This window comes from Gouania willdenowi, chromosome 12, assembly GCF_900634775.1.
Source record: "Gouania willdenowi chromosome 12, fGouWil2.1, whole genome shotgun sequence".
In the NCBI taxonomy this organism is placed as follows: domain Eukaryota; kingdom Metazoa; phylum Chordata; class Actinopteri; order Blenniiformes; family Gobiesocidae; genus Gouania; species Gouania willdenowi.
In genome coordinates, this window is record NC_041055.1 from 27,773,028 (window position 1) to 27,795,379 (window position 22,352).

General features: G+C 35.9%; 1 protein-coding gene across 1 annotated transcript; it reads left to right on the forward strand.

The window, feature by feature from the left end:
• The first annotated feature begins 16,207 nt into the window (after positions 1–16,207).
• On the forward strand, positions 16,208–20,627 carry LOC114473660 (dnaJ homolog subfamily B member 5). Its single transcript, XM_028463424.1, has 4 exons — positions 16,208–16,642; positions 17,594–17,852; positions 18,281–18,789; positions 19,936–20,627. The coding sequence occupies exons 1-4, from the start codon at positions 16,541–16,543 to the stop codon at positions 20,170–20,172; spliced, it is 1,107 nt and encodes a 368-aa protein (XP_028319225.1). The 5' UTR covers positions 16,208–16,540; the 3' UTR covers positions 20,173–20,627.
• Positions 20,628–22,352: the final 1,725 nt, after the last annotated feature.

The following is a 22,352-nucleotide window of genomic DNA, read 5'->3' on the forward strand; positions in this document are numbered from 1 at the left end:
TAAACTAGGGCATAATAATGTTGAAATGACTCGTTTTTCTTCATAAAATCTGTGGCTCACTTGAAATTAAACTGCTCCATATTTTGCCATTGAACTAAAATGAGTTTGACAGCCCTGTAATAGTGTTTTGGTGTGTGTTTCTGTTTGTAAGAAATTTAGTGTACACACCCTTGCCTACACATTCACACAGAACTGTGTGTGTGGATGCCTAAAACCCAATTTTTGTACTGTACATGAACTGTAAGTGCATATTATCAAAAAAAATGTAATACATGTGTTTTTCAGTAGAATAATTGTAACCAATATTGTTTTTAGCAGTTTTTATTGTTAAGTTATAATGATTTTTTTTTTTAAATAAATATGTAACATTAAATTCCAATTAGAGCGTATAAATTATAAACACAGGGAGGTGTTTACTCTGTAAATTGTTTGAATAAGTCAAATGTAATGACGTGTTTAAAAATGAAACATTACTGAGGAGAATAAAAGTGACTAAAACCCTCAGAATTTTATCGTATATGCTTTTAATTCACATTTAATCTACGCAGTTATTACCATTCATGTTTGTTTTTAACCAAAACATAAAGATTTATGCTTCAAAATACAGACCTACCTTATTTTTCTAGGTGCGGATCTGAAAACATAACAGGTGATAATAATTATTGTAAATTACTGGTAGCTTTTCTTTTTCTTCTTCTTGAGGAATCAAAAATGAAACGAGGTGCAAATGCGCACATTTCGGCTGCAGCGACCTCCCCTGGTGGAAACTAGTAGTACTGCAGGTACATATGAAGTCACGTAAAAATAATAGATTTAAATATTTTTGGGTTTTTGGAATAGTCAGGATTTCATACATATTTTCAAATAGCTATGATTGAACTATCTATAAGGGCTTTAAACAGAATAGAAGAGAATAGAATAGAACAGAATAGACACAACAAATGTGCAAATGACAATTTATTATTAAAAAAGGAGAATGACAAATACATTGTAAATAAAATAAATAATTTGATGTTAAAAAATAATGTGAATAATACTAATTTTAATACATGTTCAAAAAGAGTAGATTTAAATATATATATTTACATCCCATACACATGAATCTATTAGTATGCTTTACAATCTAGAATTTTATGTTTGGAAGGACAAACTATTCCAACCTGCTCAAATCTTCATGATAATAACGTACAGTACAGTTCGTTCTCCTCCTGTTATTTTAATTTTAAGTTAATGAACATTTCTGCACCATGTTTTCTGTCTGTGGTCATGAATCGAGTCAAACTAAAGAGCTTTCCAATTCAATTTGATTGATTTGTGACAGAAGTAGGACATTTTGGACTTTTTTTTGTTTCAAATGTAGGTTTCTACATTTACCTCCTTATGTAACTTCTCATCATCAGTCTGTACAGTTTCCTTTTTATCTCAGTGGGACAAATTCCAGTGTTTATCTTGATTATTTTCCCTGAGTTTAGATGAATGGAGAGATCGCTTGCTTTTTTTGGGGTTTTTTTGCACATTGAGAGGAAAATTCCAGAAAGTAGATTTATATCGGTCAACGTATGTTTTGGTCATTGAATTTTTTGTTCAGTAAAGGAAATCAAGAAACAAAAAACGAGTGGTTATGTAAATTTCGTTTTGAAATCGAAAAACTGAAATTGAAATTCAAGGTGTATTTCTTCATCAGGGACAAGAAGGGATAAACAAACCTTTAAAAATGTTCAATCTTTGTTTGTAAAACAAAAAAACAGGAATACCAGAGGACAAAAAAAAAAAAAAAAAAAAAAAAAAAAAAAAACTTACATTTTTCATATTGGTGAGACTAGAAGTTGTTCTTTTCAAAATAAGAGCATAATATGGCGACAGCTGTTTTTCTAGCACCAAAATATAAAAATTATGGCAAAACAAGGCTTGTCATTTGCCGAAATTGCTGCAAATACATCAAACCAAAGAGTGGAAGGGGTTTTTCAGAAAAATATGTGAGGAGATTTTGCACAGAAAATGGTTTAATCCGACTCACTGATAGAACATATGTAATATGTGCAATATATAGTGATTTTTGGTAGATGACAAGCCTTGTTTTGCCATTTAGAAAATTATTTCGGAGTACGGTTCCAAAGACATTTTAAACAGCAGAGAAAATATAGAGATAATTCATATATACACATACATATATACATATATATATATATATATATTTGACGCCAGAAAAACAGCAGCGACCACATATAGGTGCTCTTATTTTGAAAAGAACAACTTCCGGTGTCACGGTCTGCGTTCACATCGTAAGAGTTCCTCTTAAAATCTCAGTACGTGACTGCTACGTACTGAGATGTACCCGTACTGGGTTATACTGGTTTTAAAAAATAAAGTTACATTAGGTTAACTGTTTTTTTTTTTTACTGCAATGTATATTAAAATCATGTTTTTTTAGAAAATAAATAATTTGTTTTCGTATGGAGTTTTATTATAATCATGTTTTTTTTTTCCTACATGTGCTTTATTTTTATCCAAACAGAATACAAGTAATAATAATGAAAATTCAATTGAATAAATTATGACACACATTTGAGCAGTTGTACATTTCTGTACAAGAAAAAGAGCCATTCAGCAGTCGTCAAATAACATTAGCTTTGAACCTTAGCTTTGAAGAATCACAACCATCCATATGGCAAGTCGACTTTCATTTATTTTTCTAAAAATGGTGCCGGTGCTCAATATTTACAGTGGAACACAAATATTTACATCAAGAGAAAAAAAAAAACCACAACCTGGTCCCAGCTCTACTTCCAGCTGAGAGGCTTTCAGAAATGTTCAGGTACATTGCTCCCACATGCACCTCCAGAGAAAGACTGCCCTCTATGCAGCTTCCTACACTGCTTTTAACAGGTTAGCCCCTCCCATGGGTGTGGTTTAAATTAAACCAAAAACAATTATTAAGGAATACAAACAAAAACAATATTCACATCCTTTTCAAATGATAACTGATTTTCTAATAAACAAACGCATTTTTCAAATCACATCCTAAATGAATCCCCATATAAATGCAAAAACAATTAAGACAAAATAACCCCTGATCACCTTAGTTAACTCCGCCCTGTTTTGTCCGTCAGCTGTTCAGAGACGTCATGTGACCGGTAAGAGTTTCCGTGTGTGTGTGAGAGAATGTGTGAATGTTTGTGCAGCAGGTGAAGCCTAGAACAGTCAAGTGTTCACCCCTGGCTGACTCTAGCAACAGTTGGGGAAGAAGGAGATTAGTTAAATGCATGATGTGAGGAGAAATACGGAGGGGAGAAAGAGAACGTGTGTGACGTGTTTGTGTGTGTGCGTGCGCTGCTGCTCGGTTAGTGACGGCGCTGCTCCGTCACAAAATTACATTTTCCGGTAGTGCGCATGCTCAGAACCGATCTCAGACCGATGTGAACTCAGACCGTGACACCGGTCTCACCATTTTTTTGTTTTTGTCCTCTGATATTTCTGTGTTTTTGGTTTTAGAAACAAAAATTGAAAATCAACCATTTTTTTTTAAATGTTTGTTTATCCCTTCTTGACCCTGATGAAGAAATATACCTTGAATTTTAATTTTAGTTTTTCCAATTTGAAAACAAAAATCAAATAACAAATGGTTTAGGATTATATTACGTACAGAGAGGTCGGACATCTCTTTTATCTGAAGCGTTGCATGCACAGTGGGTTGAAATACCTCTGCTATGTATTGCATTGCAACGATCCATAAATTAGGAATAAGACGTTCCTTTAATTGACCAAAGCAGCTTTTAACAGATGTATAGTCGAGTTTGGTTTAAAAAAGCCCAGAATGTTTTATGAAGTTGAAGTGTTGAGCTTTGCTAACAGGCTGGAGCTGATTTCATTCAATTATTAAGGGAATACTGAATAAATGCATGATGTACTAAGACAGGGGTCTGCAACCTGTGGCTCTGGAGCCTCATGTGGCTCTTTGACTCTTTTGCAATGGCTCCCTATAGCTTTAAAAAAAACCTATTGAAATATAGAGTTGTTATTTTCCTACAGAGGCTATTAATGATTAATGAAAAATAAAATCAAGATATAACAATTTGTTAACCTAAAAATAAATCACATTGTCCAATGACTCAGCACCTTCCTACTTCACTTCCTGCAACATCTACAGACCATCAACTTTCCTGCACCTGTGGCTAACCTTAAGTTTTAAATCCCTGGTAAAATAACTAAACCAACAAAAACACTATTCTGGAAGAAAATAGAGATTTTAATTGTGTGGGAACAGATTCATTTAACCACCAACGTGCAGGTTAAATATGCATGTTTTATGTGTGGCAAGAAATGAGAAATTAGCATGTGTTGATCACATGATCATGTGTTATCAAACTTCAAGTTACTTTTTGTGGCCCTTTAAATACATTAACTAAAAATAATCTTCTTTATATAACATTGTGTTCATGTAAACTGAGATGTGTAAGAATTTGAAGATGCAAGATACTGTTTAGTTGTTATTTCTTGATGTTAATTTATTTCATTTTATTTTAATCTGTTTTTAAGTTGCCATTTACATGATCAATATAAATCAAATCATGAAATCAAACATTATTCTATGTCATTTAAACTGTATAGAATTTCATTCACTGTATTGTCTTCATTGAGAAGGTTTTTTTTTCCAGGTGAGATGAGGCAAAATGGCTCCTTTGAGAGTAAAGGTTGCAGATCCCTGTACTAAGAGTTATTAGACACTTTGAAGCCTTGTGGGAAAAAAAGCATGTCTCAAAGGTTTGATCATAACCTCGTTTTTAACCAATAAACCATGTGTTAAACTCAAGGCCTGGGGGCCAAATCTGGCCTTTTAGACCATCCAATTCGGCCCGCAGGATTAAGTTAAAAAGACAGAAAAAACATAAATTATTGTCTAAATGACCAAATAATTCAGTTTTAGATATCTCAGCTCAGATATCTCCCAATATCTTAATATAGAAATTCAATAAAACTCCACAATATTTGGAGGATCGCAATTTCCGCATGCTTTTATCACAAGTCTGCAGTCATTTTAAATCTCACATTGTTCAAATAACTCCATTTTTGTGACATTGTTTCGCATAATATCCCCAAATTAAATAAAAATGATTCCCAAAATCAATTAAATTTAAAAGAGAAAATGATTATGGGGACATTAATGTTGAAATTGCTTATTTTTCCACCTAAAATCTGTGGCCTACTTTAGATCAAACTACTTTGTATTAAGGGTGTAAGAAAAAAAATAGATTCTGCGATATATCGCAATATTTCACCGCGCGGTAATCGTGTCAATGCAAATATTGTCCAAATCAATTTTTTTAATCATGTTTTTTAAAGAAAAGAAAAAAAACACGTAAACGACCGATCACCAGGTGTCAGTGAACGCACCATCAGACCTCGTTAAACAACCTCCTCAATGCATTTTAGCTTTAGGAAGTAGATTGTTATTATTTATTATTATACACATACTTTTTTAAGAATTTGATATGGAGGTAGATTTGTGTCTTTATTATTCAATCAAAAATACAAAAAAAAAACTTCAATCAAAAAAATGTTTACTTCAATCAAAAAGAAATATTTACAATGAAAGAAAAAAGTGTTCAAATGCAAAAAAGTTATACAAAAATTATTATTATTATTATTATTATTAAAGATGCTGACAGCAGTACTTTAGTGGTGAAGGAAGTGAATCATATACTGTACATGTATGATTCACATCTAAAGTAGATCCATGTTTTATACCATAATGCATTGTTGTAAAATATATTGTTCCCGAACCAGAAGATACAGCAGTGTTTTTCAACCTTGGGATCGTGACCAATTATGGGGTCCCCTGAAATTTAAAGGAGTCACCTGAAATGTCTAGTAATTGATAAATAATAACAATAATAATAATAATAATAACTGATTAGAAATATATTTTATATTTGTTTTTTTAATTATCATGTTTTTAAATCTTTCTATCTCATAATCATGACTTTCTTTGTACCTTATTATGAGATAAAAACACAATTATGACAAAAACTGGATGTGTGCTCTTGGGAACACATGATAAAAAATGTCACTTAAGGTACAGTTGATTTAGTTTCTTATTAATTAGGTTTCCTTCAAAATATTACTAAATATGTTGAGATAGAAAATCATATTTATGAGATAGTCATTATTGTGACCTTTCTTTCTATATGAAAATTATGACTTTCCATCTCATAATTATGACTTTTTTTACTTATAATTATGACATTTTTACTTATAATGATGATTTTTTTTTATCTTATAATTATGACTTTCTTTGTACTGTATTATGAGATTTTTTTAAAAAAAAGTCACAATTGTGACCTTTATACTTTTTTTATTATGACTTGCCATGGCGATTTTTTGGTTTTGTTTTGTTTTTAGTTGCAAAAACGGTTTTCCATAGTTTTTTTTTATCACTTTTACAGGGACACCAGTTTCTTCTCTCCAGCTCTACCAGTCCCTATAGTATCAGTATTTCTGTATTTTTTTGCACAGAGCACATTCTTAAACATACATAAAACCTCATCAGTGGAGGATTAAAACATCCTCTTGTTGTAGTTGCTCTTTCTGCACAGACAATAATCACGTTCAGCAGGTGCGATGTCCCAACCTTTATGATTTTAGCATGTTTGCATATCACAGAGAGGAGATCACTTCCTTTTTATCTTCAAACCAACCCATTACCTTAATAGAGGGAGTAATGGTTCAGTTCCTTAGCATATTTCTATAGTGAATCAATGAAAGGCTTTCTATTGCTTCTGAAAATGTTAGTTATTCACATGACGTGACTAAACGGGTACTTTCACAGCTATTCTTGTATAAAGAAGAAAAATATCATTTGTAGCTTCGGTTCTTTAAAGGTCACCATGACATTATGGATAATTGGCCATATGTTATAAAGCAACACTTGTTGATGTTTCTGTTATGAGCAGCAGGACTTGCTTTGGCTGCTTCACACTTGCATTATTAGTGAGAACTGTTGGGTTATTACAGAACTCTAACAATGAGTATTCTATGTTTTAACACAGAAAAAACATGTTCTGGCTCTTTTATGTGATGGGAATAAGGATTATTCATGGAGTGCATGACAAGAAAAATGTCCAGTTATGGTTAAAACCATGGTTCTATCCAGATGTTTTTGTGCTTGAATGACATTCCGACCTCCACCCTGACAGCTGTGGTGAGAACAACCTTTCTGTCTGATGAATCTAATCTTCATCCTTCAGTCTATCAGTGTCCTCTAATGCTGAGGTAGATCTGCACTGCTGGAGAGCTCAACAAAGATATGCTATATACTGTACTCAAACATTAGAGTTATTTATAATATTTGTATTAATATTGTAGCACAACTGTAGATTTTTCCCTCTCCTGTAGTATTCATTTAATACTGCAGGGGGCAGCACAGCCAAAGGAGAAATGTAACCACACACAGTTATTATATAGTTTTTGTGTGAAATCTTATCACTGCAAAATATTTGGAAATATATTTATAATAATAAAGATAAAAAACTAAAATAACATGAAACACTAAACAGTGAGATGTGCTGGTAGCTATGGAAGCCACAAAAAAAAATAAAGACAGAAAGTATTTCATAATTATGGCTTTCTTTCATATCATTTACATATATCATTTACTAACTCATAACTATGACTTTATATCTCATAATTATCACTTTCTCATAATTATAACCTTCTTTCTCATAATTATAGGGACTTTTCCCCGTAACTATATGTTTTCTCATAATTATGACAATTTTCTCAATATTGACTTTCTATCTCATAATTATGAATTTCTATCTTATAGAAATAACCTTTTTTCCTCATAATTATGAGGAAAAAGTCATAATTATGACCTTTCTCCCATAACTATGATTTTCTTTCTCAATATTATGACTTTCTATCTCATAATTATGACTTTTTCCTCAATAATATGACTTTCTATCTCGTAATTAGGACTTTTTCCTCAATATTATGACTTTCTATCTCATAATTATGACTTTTTCCTCAATATTATGACTTTCTATCTCGTAATTATGACTTTTTCCTCAATATTATGACTTTCTATCTCATAATTGTGACTTTTTCTCATAATTATAACTTTTTATTTAGAGCTATGGCTTTCTGTGTCATAATTATAACTTTCTTTCTCACAATTATTACTTTATTTCTCATAATTAAGACTTTCTATCTCATAATTATGACTTTTTTCTCGTAATTATAACTTTTTATTTAAGGTTATGGTTTCCTTTGTCATAATTATAACTTTCTCACAATTATTGCTTCATTTCTCATAATTATGACTTTATACCTCATAAGTATGACTTATTTGAGCAAGAGACATAAATGGATAAAGAAATAAACACTGACAAGTATGGCACACACATAAAAACTCAGCTTTTCACAATAAAAGCACAAGATAAAGCAAATCCTGGATATAAAGATAAGCTCAGGAGAATATGATCCAGTGGAGAGTAATGAAATAAAACATGTACAGTAGGTGGAAGCTTCAAATCCAATTTACTATTGTAGAACCATAAAATTGCTGGTATTTCTTTAAAAAAGAACACATTAATTATTAAAATTGATGCACCACCTGCTAACTCTTATCATAAAGGAAATTATGTCAACAGTAGCACCTCCAGGAATAAGGTGTTACAATACTGATATCATCTTTCTGCACTTATACTGTATATCTGTAGTAAACTGTTTCCTCCAGACTTTCATTTCTCAGGGACATCAATTTTCATCTTACAAAAGCACCCAAAGTGGGTCACTTAGATAATACACATTAATGCATCTAATGCCATCTGCCTGTCTGGGAATCTAGCACACACAGTGACTTGGCTTCAGTTTAAGGCACTAATTCTCCCAGACGTGTGGGAGTTGCAGTACATGGAGGGGAGACGAGGTGTGAGACGAGAGAGGGGGGGATTCAAAGATGAGGACGTCTCATTTCTTTTGGATGGTGATAATTGTTGGTTATGTGTTAGTTCGGTCTGCCCTTTTCAAAGGCTGTTAGAAAATCTGTCTCTAAAAGCTTTTCTTACTTAAGGACAATTACATAATCAGAGAAAGAATTAACTCTATAAAAGTAAAAAAAAACAACAACACAAAGAGGTGAGTCATGTACAGTTCTGTGGCCTTTCTCACAATGTTGATTCATCCTGACCGTTGAAGGGCAGAATGTGGAGCGTTAACAGTGTGACCATGTGATCTGAGGGCATGTGTCACCTCCCCTGTGTCACTGCAGTGTGCTCTGACATTATGATTCACCTTCATCGGCTCTCGGTCTAATTTTGTGCAGCGCCCCCCCAAAAATGAAATACAAAAAATGACTTAAAACACACAGAAGGACAAAAAATATATACAAAACAACAACAAAAAATACACAAAATGAGTTTAACACCCCTGTCCTAATCCCTGAATGTTAAACCCTAAAAACACACAAAACAGCAAAAAAAAAAAAAACACAAAATGACTCCAAAAACAACTCAACTCAACTTTATTTATATAGCAAATTACACCAAAGTCATCTCAGTGTGATTAAAATATAGAGTCCATAGTAAGAAACACACATTATCACAATAATAATATACAAAATGATGGAAAAACATACAAAGCCAGGACAAAAATGAGTTTAACACCCCTGTCCTAAACCCTAAACCCTAAAAATACACAAAACAACAGCAAAAAATGCTCAAAATGACAACAAAAAACACAAAATGACTCCAAAAACACACATTATGACAAAATGAATACACAAACTGATATAATAATATACAAACCAAGGACAAAAATGAGTTTGACTCCCCTGTCCTAATCCCTAAATGCTACCCTAACCCCTAAACCCTAAAAAATACACAAAACAACAGCAAAAAATGCTCAAAATGACAACAAAAAAACACAAAATGACTCCAAAAACACACATTATGACAAAATGAATACACAAACTGATATAATAATATACAAACCAAGGACAAAAATGAGTTTGACTCCCCTGTCCTAATCCCTAAATGCTACCCTAACCCCTAAACCCTAAAAAATACACAAAACAACAGCATAAAATACAGAAAATGACAACAACAACAAAAAAATGACTCCAAAAACACACAATAAGAATAAACAAATGATAGAATTTGCAAAGCAAGAACAACAATAACATCAGGCACACCCTCAGGGTTAGGGTGTATTTTTTGGGTTTAGAGTTAGGATTTTTCCGCCTCACTTGAGGTCAAAGTGGGTCGTATGTGGCCCTTGAACTAAAATGAGTTTGACCTCCCTGCCCTAATCCCTAAACTGAAGTCCCTAAACCCTAATTTCTACACCCTAAACCCTACTCTCTAAACCCTAAATCTAATATTGTAAACCAGGGGTGGCCAATCCTGGTCCTCAAGAGCCCCTATCCAGCATGTTTTAGATGTTTCCCTCTTCCAACACACCTAATTCAAATGATGAACTCATCATCAAGCTCTGCAGAAGCCTGATAATGATCCTGGTCATTTCAATCAGGTGTGTTAGAAGAGGAAAACATCTAAAACATGATGGATAGTGGCTCTTGAGGACCAGGATTGGCCACCGCTGTCGTAAACCCTAATCCCTAATCCCTAATCCCTAATTCCCAATCCCTAACCCCTAAACCACAAACTCTAAACCACAAACCCTAAACTACAATTACTAAACCCTAATCCCTAAACCCTAAAACCTAAACCCCAAACCGTAAAACCCTAATCTCTAAACCCTTATATTTAGGGTTTACTTAAAGAACCATTAACCACTAACAGGGTGTTATGGCAAAATTATTAGTTATGCTTAATAATATATTTACTCATATATTTTAATCCTTAAGCCTTGGGTTGTAACTTTCCATTGTGTTATTTTCATGTCTTCAACTTTGCTTCTAGCTCTGGGTCAGGCCACCTCTTCAAAAGCACATGATGTCTTCCCAAAACAATACTGAAATCTCACAAGGTCGAGACGCACAGGCACCCTCTGTGTACACACTCACATGTACACACACTCACATAGTCACACATACACACCCCATACACATCCATTCACACACACAAACACATAAACGCACACACCTCCACTCCCATGACAACCAGCAGATACCAGAGAACTGGTTGTTTTGACCCAAAGAAGAAACGGTCTCTTTTCACCCTATTCTTTCTCCTCCACCCTGTCCTCTTATCTCCCGGGGGGAGGAGGGAGGGGGACTGGGGGGGGATATACGTGATGAGTTAGAATTGTGTTTCACTCTGTCCTCGGATCGCCTGGCCGGGCGATCACCAATTTTTGTCCCACGTTGTACTCTTTTTATTTAGTTTAGAATGAAATCATTTTTTATTAATTCACCAACTCTTCAGTCTGGTCTTCTTCACTCACCAACGCAGAGGGTGTCGTTACAAGCCAAAACGAGGTAACCTTCCTTTTTTCCACCGTAACAAGGGTAATCAGAGATAAATTCAAGCCTCCCTCATCCTTAATTGGGATTAGAGACTTTGAAAGATGAATAGACAGATATTTATGAGGGATTCATTCGAGGCCTTGAATAAGCAAATCTATACCTCTCATCTTTAGGGCGTTTATTACAGCCAATACTGACAGAAACTAATTATGATCACTGCAGACAGGCTCCCAACAGCTATCAACATTTACAAGAATGAATACTTAATTACCACAGAATGACTCTTCTGTTAACTAGTTTATATGCTTTTGTTTTGTAGGAGCTCAGCGAGTCGCCCCATGTCCCACCAATCAGTGTCACAGAACTTTAAGGTCCTGGGGGGCAGAAAATGTTGCCTCTTGGTATGGCCCATTTCCACCAGTAAAAACACAAAAAAACAAACTAGGAATAGTAAAATAATAATAATGAAAAAACACATATCACCAACTGTGATAAAAGCTGCCCATCTCTGACCTATGTGCAGTAACATAGAACAAAGGTAAAGACCAAAAAACTGTTTATTTTTTATCATTTTATAACCTCTACTCTATACTTTTTAAACTGTTTGAAAGGCTTTTAAAACTGCTCAAGACATCCCATCAATCAATCAGTCAATCCATCCATGTATGATCTAATAATCTTGCAATAGTTTATGTAACCACTGCAGCCACCTGCTAGTTTTACAGGGTTGGTTATGAAACACTTCACATTTGACTTTGGAATAAAAACACTAAGTCGCTGTGAGGCGAAACACAGCAGGAACAAACTGAAACGGAGCCGTTTGGAACAGCTACACAACATCACAAGAACACTGAGCTGTACTAAAGCTGTCCGCCTTCTCCTCACCCAACAATAATAACAGTGTCAGCGCTGTTAAGGGCTTTAATTAGCATGATTTTCTCAGAGATTGACAGGCAGCTTTGGAGAGAAAAAAAACAGCAAGAAAGAGAGAGAACGTGTGAAACAAACACACTCCGGCTGAGCCTGTAGGCTGCCTGTTCTGATTCACTCCATCCTGCTCGGTCTGGGAATAGCATGTAAAGAGGCACCATGTGGTACATGACGCTGCTGGCAAGGCACGTTTGCACCAAATTTGTCCTTCGTTTCCTGTATAGGACGAAAGGAGAATCCACAGGAAACTCCAACCCTGATTGGATGTATGAAGCATCCGACAGCAGGAAACACTGCCATGTATGTAAAGTAGGAACCCTGCGACACTCATTTACATATTTATGCATGGAGCCGTGTCGTAATTTCATAGTAGGATCTCTAAATAGATTTCAAAAGCAGAAAAAAATGCAACAGTGAAGGAAATATGGTTTGTGAGATCTTACATCTGCTGCTTAGTCTGGTCAATGGTGGGAAAAAAGGCAAAATATTTTTTTTATTTTTTTTCAATATTCATGTTGTACAGAGATAATAGGCAAAAATGAAACACTGAAGCCTTCACAGCTGATTCACATTAGAAGTAAAGCACACCTCGTAGAGGGTTGCAGTCCATTACAATTGGCTAACATATAGTACAGTGTTTCTCAAATGGAGGTACTTGAATAAGAGAGAAAGTGGAAAATTAACAACTGAAAGCATCAATATTCATATATATTAAAAAATATGGGATTTTATCATGTTTATTTATAGCTAAAAATGCTAATCATAATAATGATGATTAGAAATAATCTTGATTAGAACATGGACTGAAAATACAAGAGTCAGTCTTGGTCCCACACCAGGCAGGTGATGAACGGAAATGACCACATAAATAAAACCATATAAATGAATCTATTTGTGAGGCACTAAATCATGTTTAGAAAGTGGGATTCTCGTTCATTCCATCATTATGTTCTATACTTTTTTTTCATAATATTCTGAGCAAAACATTATAGTTGAACAAAGGGGGGGACTTGGATTCAGAAATAAGAGAAAGGGGGAACTTGGACCAAAAAAGTCTGAAAACCACTGATATAGTAGACATACATTGAGACATAGATATAAAGAATTAAAAAAAATGGAAGTTTTATTCAGTAATGTAAAGATCGTAGAGCAGAACATTAAAGTAGGTTTTACAGGATCAGGAAATGTGGGCCAATCACCGATCAGTGAGTTGAAAAAAAGAACGATCACAGATCCAATCATATGAGTAGGGGTGGGTACCAAGTTCTGTACCGACTGAATTCCTTTTTTGCTGTTCGTGCAATGGTTTTCACCTCTGTGCACAAATGAGTGTGAAATACTATAAAATTGTGTCACGTAGAGCAAACATGTCGATGGTGTGGAACGTGTTCGGTGTAAATGAGACGAATAGTTTTCATCACAAAGTTTTCATTACGACAATGACGTCATTGATCGGATTGGCAAATTAAGGCATTACAGCCAATCACAATAATTGCATAACATGCAAAATACAGGCCGATCCGATATAGCTAATCAGATCGGTGTAAAGCCTACTTCAAAGGAAGAGATCAAAGAGTAGACACTTCCAAGGGAGAAAAAGATCAAAGGGCACAGACAGAGTGCCTAAAGCTGCAGAGAGAATGGAAAACATTCATGGGACACAAGTTCAGGCTTGATCACCCTGAAGCTGACCACCTTTGACGAGAGTGTCTAGTGTTTAAAAGACCGAAACACCCCCCGATTCAATGGTACACTACTGATGATGAGTCCCAAAATGTACATCCTTCCCATGTCTTAAACACAGCTCCCACGACACTCTCAAATGGTAAACATCACGCAACAAATCACGTCCCGTGTTTAAAAATGCTCTGTAAATGTTCAAAATAAGCTTGTGTTTTCATCTACTCCATAAGAGCAAGTTTATTTCCCTTTAAACACAGAAATAAAGCAGGTGATGTGTTTGTTGCATATTCTGGCATACTTTGTTACACCCCTTCAGATATTTTGTATCATTTTTATTGTTCATCCATGGCTCTACATCAGTATCTGAGGTTTTCAAAGCAGCCCACGGTCCGTCAACAGATATTTGATGTGCTGCCTTCAGTTTTCACAAGTAATTTGGGAGGCGAACAAGGTGTTTTAACACTTTTTCTGTTACATAATTCCAGCCCTGTCCGTTAACACGCTCATTTGCATTGGGCTCGTTTCCACACAGCACTCACATCAAATACCACTGAGCTCTTTTTAATCAAACTTTATGCTTGGTGCAGTTTTTAGTTTCATCATTTTCCCCCCAAAAAATGATCTTTGCAGCTGTGATGAACTGGCAGTGTCACCCTGTAACCTGAAACCTATTTCAGCTCTCTCATCCATTCATCCAGGAATCCAACATCGGGTGAATTATAAATCGCTCATTCACTCTTAAAGGGAAGGTTTTATAGCTCGCTACTTTTAGCCTTTCTACAGTTTCTCTTTCAGTCCATTTGTCCATTCTTCCACCCTTCCATTGGTCTACCTCGCATCTCATTCAGTAGAACTGGGATGAATAGCTCCATTGTATAGTTGTATGTCCATTGAACTGAAATTATAGCTGCAGCTCCCTTTTCCATTAGGAAATAAAGAAACAGTATAATAACTAATCTGAAAAATAGCCCATGTTAAAGATAGTAAAAAAGAACATGATTATTTTTATCGCGAATAAAAAGTCATTACATCATCTTACAGGTGAAAAGAACTGATATGAAAGTATGTGTATGTGAAAGTAAGTGCCCCCTTTGTCCGACTACAACATTTTGGAACACGTACCCCCATTTGAGAAACACTGCTCTGTCTGACTCACATGTTCTTCTGGTGGTACATTTACCAAGTCCAGTCCCCCCAATAATGATTCTACACAAACATTCAGGTTACAACATTCTGACAAAGGAGATAAAAGGTTTGTGGTTTAGAGTTGATCATGTTAATAATACCAGAAAACCTATGCAAATGTTGAATCCAAATCTAAATGTTACATTTATATCTATATCTATCATATCGCCAAATGTAAAGCTAAATGTTTAGACATGTAATGCAAAGTGAGCAGGCTGTATGTCAACTCACTGTTGCCAGTGATGAAGACACCGAGGATGCAGATAACCGTGGGGTGTGGGCGGGGCTTCGTGATCAAAAGGTGCTTTAACATTTATATTTCACTTTTACATTTGGATATTTACTGTAACTTTTACATTTAGATGTAAAATTAAGATTTAACATTTATAATTAACTCCTACATTTTTATTTAACATTTATATTTAACTTTTGCATTTAGATTTATAACTTACATTTAACTTTTACATTTAGATTTAACATTTATATTTAACATTTATATTTAACTTTTACATTTAGATTTGACATGTACATTTACCTTTTACATTTTGATTTAACATTTATATTTCACTTTTCTATTTATATTATGTTCATACATTTTTACCAATGATATAGAACATGTTGTTTAACATGAATTTGTCTCAAATGAAAAAAACCATGAGCTTAATGTGAGGAAAGTGAGCTAAATATTCAAAATATGTTGGCTATGAAACAGTGACTAAGTTTTTACATTCTGTACAACATACCCGACCCTCCATGGATCTCTGCAAGACCATGGAAAACCATTGTAGATGCAAAATAGCTGAAGGAAAAGGGATTTTATGTCACCTCTATTTCTATATCACCCCTCTTCATAATTATTTGGGGACTGAGTGTGTATATGTAGGAGTCAAATGAGGACAGGAGCTCCACATTTTGTCTGAACATCCTGCAGTGCATGTGTGTGTGTGTGTGTGTATTTTTAAACTCTGTCTGTAAGCCAGGACTCTGAGTCGTGACTGTCTGCCTGGATTCGTGTAAAGATCTCCGGAAACAAAGCTCAAGAAGGAGAAAGGAGGTTGCAACATCCGCGCCATCATCACCCGGGCAACCAATGGCTGCTCACGCGCGAGCTGAGGACACCGGCATTCCCTGGCTGCGCGTGAGGAATGGGCGGTACCCAGGAAAGCTCGGTCACGGTGCGTGGGCGTGCGAGGATGGTTAAAAGGAGCTGCGGCGGAGGAGAGCGATCACTCATCACCATCAGCAGCCTTCAGCACCACAGCCGGTGGACAGCGACACATTTACACACTCGTTCACTCAGCCTCCCATTGACTCACTATGGTTCTCATCTGGACCCAGTTTGGTGTTAAGCACAAAAATGTCAAGTGCAAAGTGCGAGTTATGCACAGAGGGGACAGCTCTGGATCCTCATCATCAGCGGTGAGTACATTTAATTCTACTTTTATCTACTATTTATTATATTTGCTGGTGTACAGTGGAGCGCATGATCCATTCAAATGCAGGAAATGTCATTTACTGTAGCCAATCACAGTGGACTATCTCAGTTGTTGAGGGGAGACAGTCTGCCCTCTGCTCTTAAGGGGGTGTTCACAAGTGGATTTAATGCAAAAGTAATATCAAGAATAAGAAAAGTGGACCATTGAATGTCTATAATGAATGAAAGATGTGTATTGGAGCTTATGTTAAATTTATTCAATAACTTTTAGTGATTTTTTGTGTCATTTTTTTAGGCTACTTGTTTTGGCAGTTTTAGTTCAATTTTACTTCAGTTAACCTAAATATTTAATTTCCTTTATTTTCATTCTGTCATGGTAAATATTTAAATTTTTCCACAAGGACTCTTGAATTTCATTACTTTCCATGTCCAGAAAGTTACAGAATTATCCAAAAAAAAAAAAAAAAAAAAAGAATAAATAATACAAACATTAACAAATTCAAGGACTTATACTCCTACTCTCGACACCAAAATAGGAAAGCAAATAACACTCTAATCACCATAATCATATTGTATTAGGAGTCTCTCTTTGGACAGTCTCTTACACTGAAAAAGATAAATTAGCTTTAAAAAATGTAATCTGAAGTGTGAAGTTTACCATTTTTAAGGGTGTTTAAGCAGTCCTTTCTAAATAAAAGATGGACAGAAAACATTAAGTCTGTTATTGCAGCACCATATTGTTTTCCCAAAGAAATTCTTTAAATACAAGCTTTAACACTCTAGAGTGCTTTAGAATTTCTGCGGAGATGAATAATTAACAAGTCATCGTTGCATAAACATTGCTACAAAAGCCTTGAGATGCCCATGTCTTATGCAAACCAGTCCTTTAGATGTGTTTTGGGTCTCAATGAGAGTTTCTTCATTTTTTCTTCCAGGAGGGCATTAAATCTGAGCCAGAAACCCCCTGCTTGGCCATCAAACCCTCAGGTAAAGATTTCTACAAAGTCCTCGGTGTCTCGCCCGAGTCCAACGAAGACGAGATCAAGAAGGCCTACAGGAAGATGGCTCTCAAGTTCCACCCAGACAAAAACAGCGACGCTGACGCAGAGGACAAGTTCAAAGAGATCGCCGAAGCCTACGAGATCCTCACCGACCCCAAGAAGAGGAGCATTTATGACCAGTTTGGAGAAGAAGGTGAGCAAGATTTGGCATTAAAGTGTGTAAAGACCTTCTCTATTTGACTCATTACTGAATCATAGGCAACTAAATTATAAATGCATCCCAGCATCAACAATAATAACAATATTAATGTTCTGTGAGGAGATAATGACAACAACTCCCCAGGCCCTCATTTAAAGCCAATCTACATCAACTTTGGTGTATGAACTAGGTTGGAACTGGAAAAGCTTTCCTTAAATATTTTAAAGTGCTATATTTCATGTTTTTATTATCATACGTATACATATTTTGTATTTTATGTATACATTGAAGCGTAAACTAGGGCGCAATAATGTTGAAATTACTAATTTTTCCAAACAAAATCTGTAGTCCACTTGATATTAAACTGCTCTGTATTTGGCCCCTGAACTAAAATGACCCATTCTGTTTATTCTTCTTTCCAGGCCTTAAAAACGGAATGTCCGTCGCCGGGCAAAGCAATGTTTTCCGCAACGACCCACATGCCACCTTCTCCTCCTCCTTCCACGGCTCCGACCACTTCGACATCTTCTTCGGCAGCGACTGCGACGGCGAAGACGACCTCTTCAACCCCTTCAGACGCTTCCCCTTCAGCCATGTAGAAGGGCGGGGTCGCCAGCAGAGCGAGTCCGTGCAGCACGACCTTCTGGTCACCCTCGACGAAGTGATGCACGGTTGCACCAAACACGTGAAGATCACACGCACGCGCCTCAATCCCGACGGCCGAAGCCTCAGGTCTGAAGACAAGGTGTTGAACGTGGTGGTGAATAAGGGTTGGAAGGCGGGAACCAAGATCACCTTTCCCAGGGAAGGGGACGAGACCCCCAACAACAGCCCGGCAGACGTCACCTTTGTTCTCAGGGACCAGGAGCACGAACAGTACAAGCGAGAGGGCTCCAACATCGTCTACGTGGCCAAGATCACCCTCAAAGAGGTGAGTTTGGTGCCTTTCTGGTCTGTTATACTTATACCTAGGGCTGAAGGATATGAACCAAAATTCATATCTTGATATTTTTTATCAAAATAGCAATATACGATATAAATCTCGATAATTTTAATTCAAATAAAGTCTAACCAGAAAGACAATTCTAGCTAAAAAAATTAATAAATTAAAATAACATTTGAAACAAGAACAAAACAACTACAACCAAGGCATAAAAAAACACAATGTGCAAATAACAAATGAAGGAATATATTTGATATATGCAATATTGTAATTTTCTATATCGCCAAAGAAAAAAACTCAATATGTCTTCAATCATGGTATATTGCCCAGCCCTACTTACACCTACTCCATCTATCATATTTTTAAGTAACTACTGACTGTCCTCAATGCAGTGAGACCAACATCTTTAGATTTGGTAAAGTCTTGTGCTATGTGCACCTGAATCTGTGTCTGTTAGCGCATCTGCAGAACCAGAGAAAAATAGCAGGAGCTAAATTTAGCCCTTTGCACAAACTGGCCACCACGAATCAAGCTGCAGACCCCCCCCCCCATCCACCCACCTCCTCCGTTTGAGCGATGGAGACGGCTCCCTCACCCTCTGACTCTGGCTCTCGCTTTCTACCAACCCACGCACAGATTAGCAGAGTAGCAGTCACAGAGACTGGCATTTCAAAAGCACTCCTCCGCCTTCCTATGGCTCCCTTCAGTCACTAAAACACTTGACTCCCACTCACACGCAGTAAATAGAACAGTGAAATAACAGCTGTAACACTGGTTTTTTGTTGCATAACAGAAAAAAATCTGCCTTCAGAAAGATGGATGCTATATTTACCAATTATGTAACTTGACACATTTATGAATCATAATTCACATCTATTGTGTTGTGCATCCAATGAAGATTAATTATGAAACCAGTTTAAGACATTTGCAGAGTTTAAGTCAAAGGTTTTCATTACAGTTTTCCCAAATTCATTCGAAAAGATAAAATTCTGAATATAATGTACATAATAGACAAATATATTTACATAGTGCGAATCTCCAGACACTCTATATACTTAATTCTATTTTTTCTCAAACTCTGTTTAACACAATTCTCCAAGACTTATGGTTTTTCTCCCTCTTTTCTTGTTCCAGGCTCTTTGTGGCTGCACAGTCAACGTCCCAACACTTGACAACCGTATGATGCCGCTACCCTGCAGTGACGTCATCAAACCCGGTGCTGTGCGTCGGCTGAGGGGCGAGGGTCTCCCTCTGCCTAAGAGCCCGTCCCAGCGCGGCGATCTGGTGGTGGAGTTCCAGGTGCTTTTCCCCGACAGAATCCCACCACAATCCCGCGAGATCATCAAGCACAGCCTGGGCCAAACGTGCTAACCTGACAGTTTTTTTACACGTGTGAATAGACACGGTTATTCACAAAAAAAAAAAAACAGCCATGCCTATGGTGCCATTATGAGAAACCAATCACAACCTCTAAATGAGTTTTAGAGAAGGTAAACAGCGCTGTAGTTGGTTGTAGCTCAGACAAGAGGAAGGTTTAGGCATGTGTATGGCTCGATGCAGAACGGCTAAGATGCTACATGGATGGTCAATCAGATATATCTTCAACAAAGATATGAGTCAATGGAGTCAGGATGATCTGCACTCAGGGGTGGACTGGCCATCTGGTATACCGGGCATTGTCCCAAAGTAGTCCAGTTCGTTTACTGTTTTGTTTTTATGAGTGAATGAAGGCAGACACGGTAACAGGTGGCAAAAAATGGTCCAAAAGTGGCAAAAACGTGGCAAGAAAAGTCTGAAAAGTGACTAAAATGGGCCAAAAGCAGTCAAGACTATAATATATATATTATATAATATATTGACTATAATATTATTTAAAATTAAGACATAAAAAGCCACATGTTGAGAATCACAGACTTAATAATGGCTTCTATGTGTTTTGACCCAGTCCACCCCTGTCTGCACTGTTATACTTGCAGGTATGAGTGTTTTTTTTAAAAGTCTGTAAAGACTCTCTTAAGCCTCTGGAGTTTAAGAAGAAGAAAAAAAAAAGACAACTTTGTAATCATAGTTATATGGTGCTCATATGACTGATATTCTTGCATTGATTTATTACAATAGCAAATGTACTTGCGTACAAAGATCTCCTTTGTGTGCAAACATGAAAAAAACCATTGTCTCTAACAGAGATTCACCTGTCAAATGTTCTATTGAATTATTTGAAATGTTTATAAAATATTCTACTATAAGCTGCTGATGTATATGATATAGACATATTTAATGGACTGTATATTGAAGACAATCTTAATAAACTGACATGAATTTTATCAATGTCTGCACCATTTCTTTGTTTCAGTGATAATGATATATTGAATATTACAACATATATATATATATCCTTGCACTTCTCATAACACCCTCCCATCTCATCAAATAAATAAATAAATATAATAAAATCATTTTAATAAGAAAAATGCACAACCAACTATTCCACAAGAGCAAGAATAATCAAATATACAGAGGAGGAGAAAAACCACAAGCAACTGCAAAAATAATGTAGTTAGTAGTAAGTATTGATAAAGAAAACACAAACAACCTACTGTGAGCTATTACTATAACATGATAAAATGGGAGTCATCTGTGTTACAGATTTGCAACTTTCGCCAAGAACCCCAATACTAGCCCCCAGTACTGTTGTTTTTTATTCAAAAACTTTAAACGTATTAAACAGCACATCTTCAGACTGTTCTATACAAACAAACCAAACACATTTTGATCGTTAGAAAATTGAGCTTTGGGTGCTTTGAAATATTTGACTGTAAACACTGTTGGAGACATACAGTCCTCTCCAAAAGTATTGGAATGACAAGGTAAATCCCTTTGTTTTTGTTGTATACTGAATATGAGACAAAAGTTCAGAATTCCAGCTTCTATTTCATAGTAATTACATCTAGATGTGTTAAATAACTCAGAACAGAACACCTTTTGTTTGTACCCACCCACTTTTCAAGTGAGCAAAAGTTTTAGAACACACATTATTAAATTAACTTAAAGTGAATAAAATTTAATATTTGGTGGCATAACCCTTACTTGCAATAACTGCATCAAGCCTGCGACCCATTGACTTCACCAGACTGTTGCATTTTTCATTTGAAATGCTTTTCCAGGCTTTTACTGCAGCCTCTTTCACTTCTTGTTTGTTTCTGGGGGTTTCTCTCTTGAGTCTCCTCTTCAGGAGATAAAATGCTCAGGCCTGGTGACTGACTTGGCCAGTCTAAGACCTTCCACTTATTCCCCCTGATGAAGTCCTTTGTTGTATTGGCAGTGTGTTTTGGGTCATTGTCTTGTTGCATGATGAAGCTCTTCCCGATTAGTTTGGATGAATTTTTCTGTAAAGTGCCAGACAAAATAGTTTTGTAGACTTTCATTCTGCTGCTACCATCACGAGTTACATCATCAATAAAGACTAGTGACCGCATTCTAGAAGCAGCCATGCAAGCCCAAGCCATGACATGACCTCCACAGATGAGCTTGTGTGTTTTGGATCATAAGCA

Coding starts and splice junctions, on each gene's coding strand:
- LOC114473660 (XM_028463424.1), top strand. CDS start 16,541: ATGGTTCTCATCTGGACCCAGTTTGGTGTTAAGCACAAAAATGTCAAG. Junction 16,643..17,593: donor CTGGATCCTCATCATCAGCG/GTGAGTACATTT, acceptor TTTTTCTTCCAG/GAGGGCATTAAATCTGAGCC. Junction 17,853..18,280: donor TGACCAGTTTGGAGAAGAAG/GTGAGCAAGATT, acceptor TCTTCTTTCCAG/GCCTTAAAAACGGAATGTCC.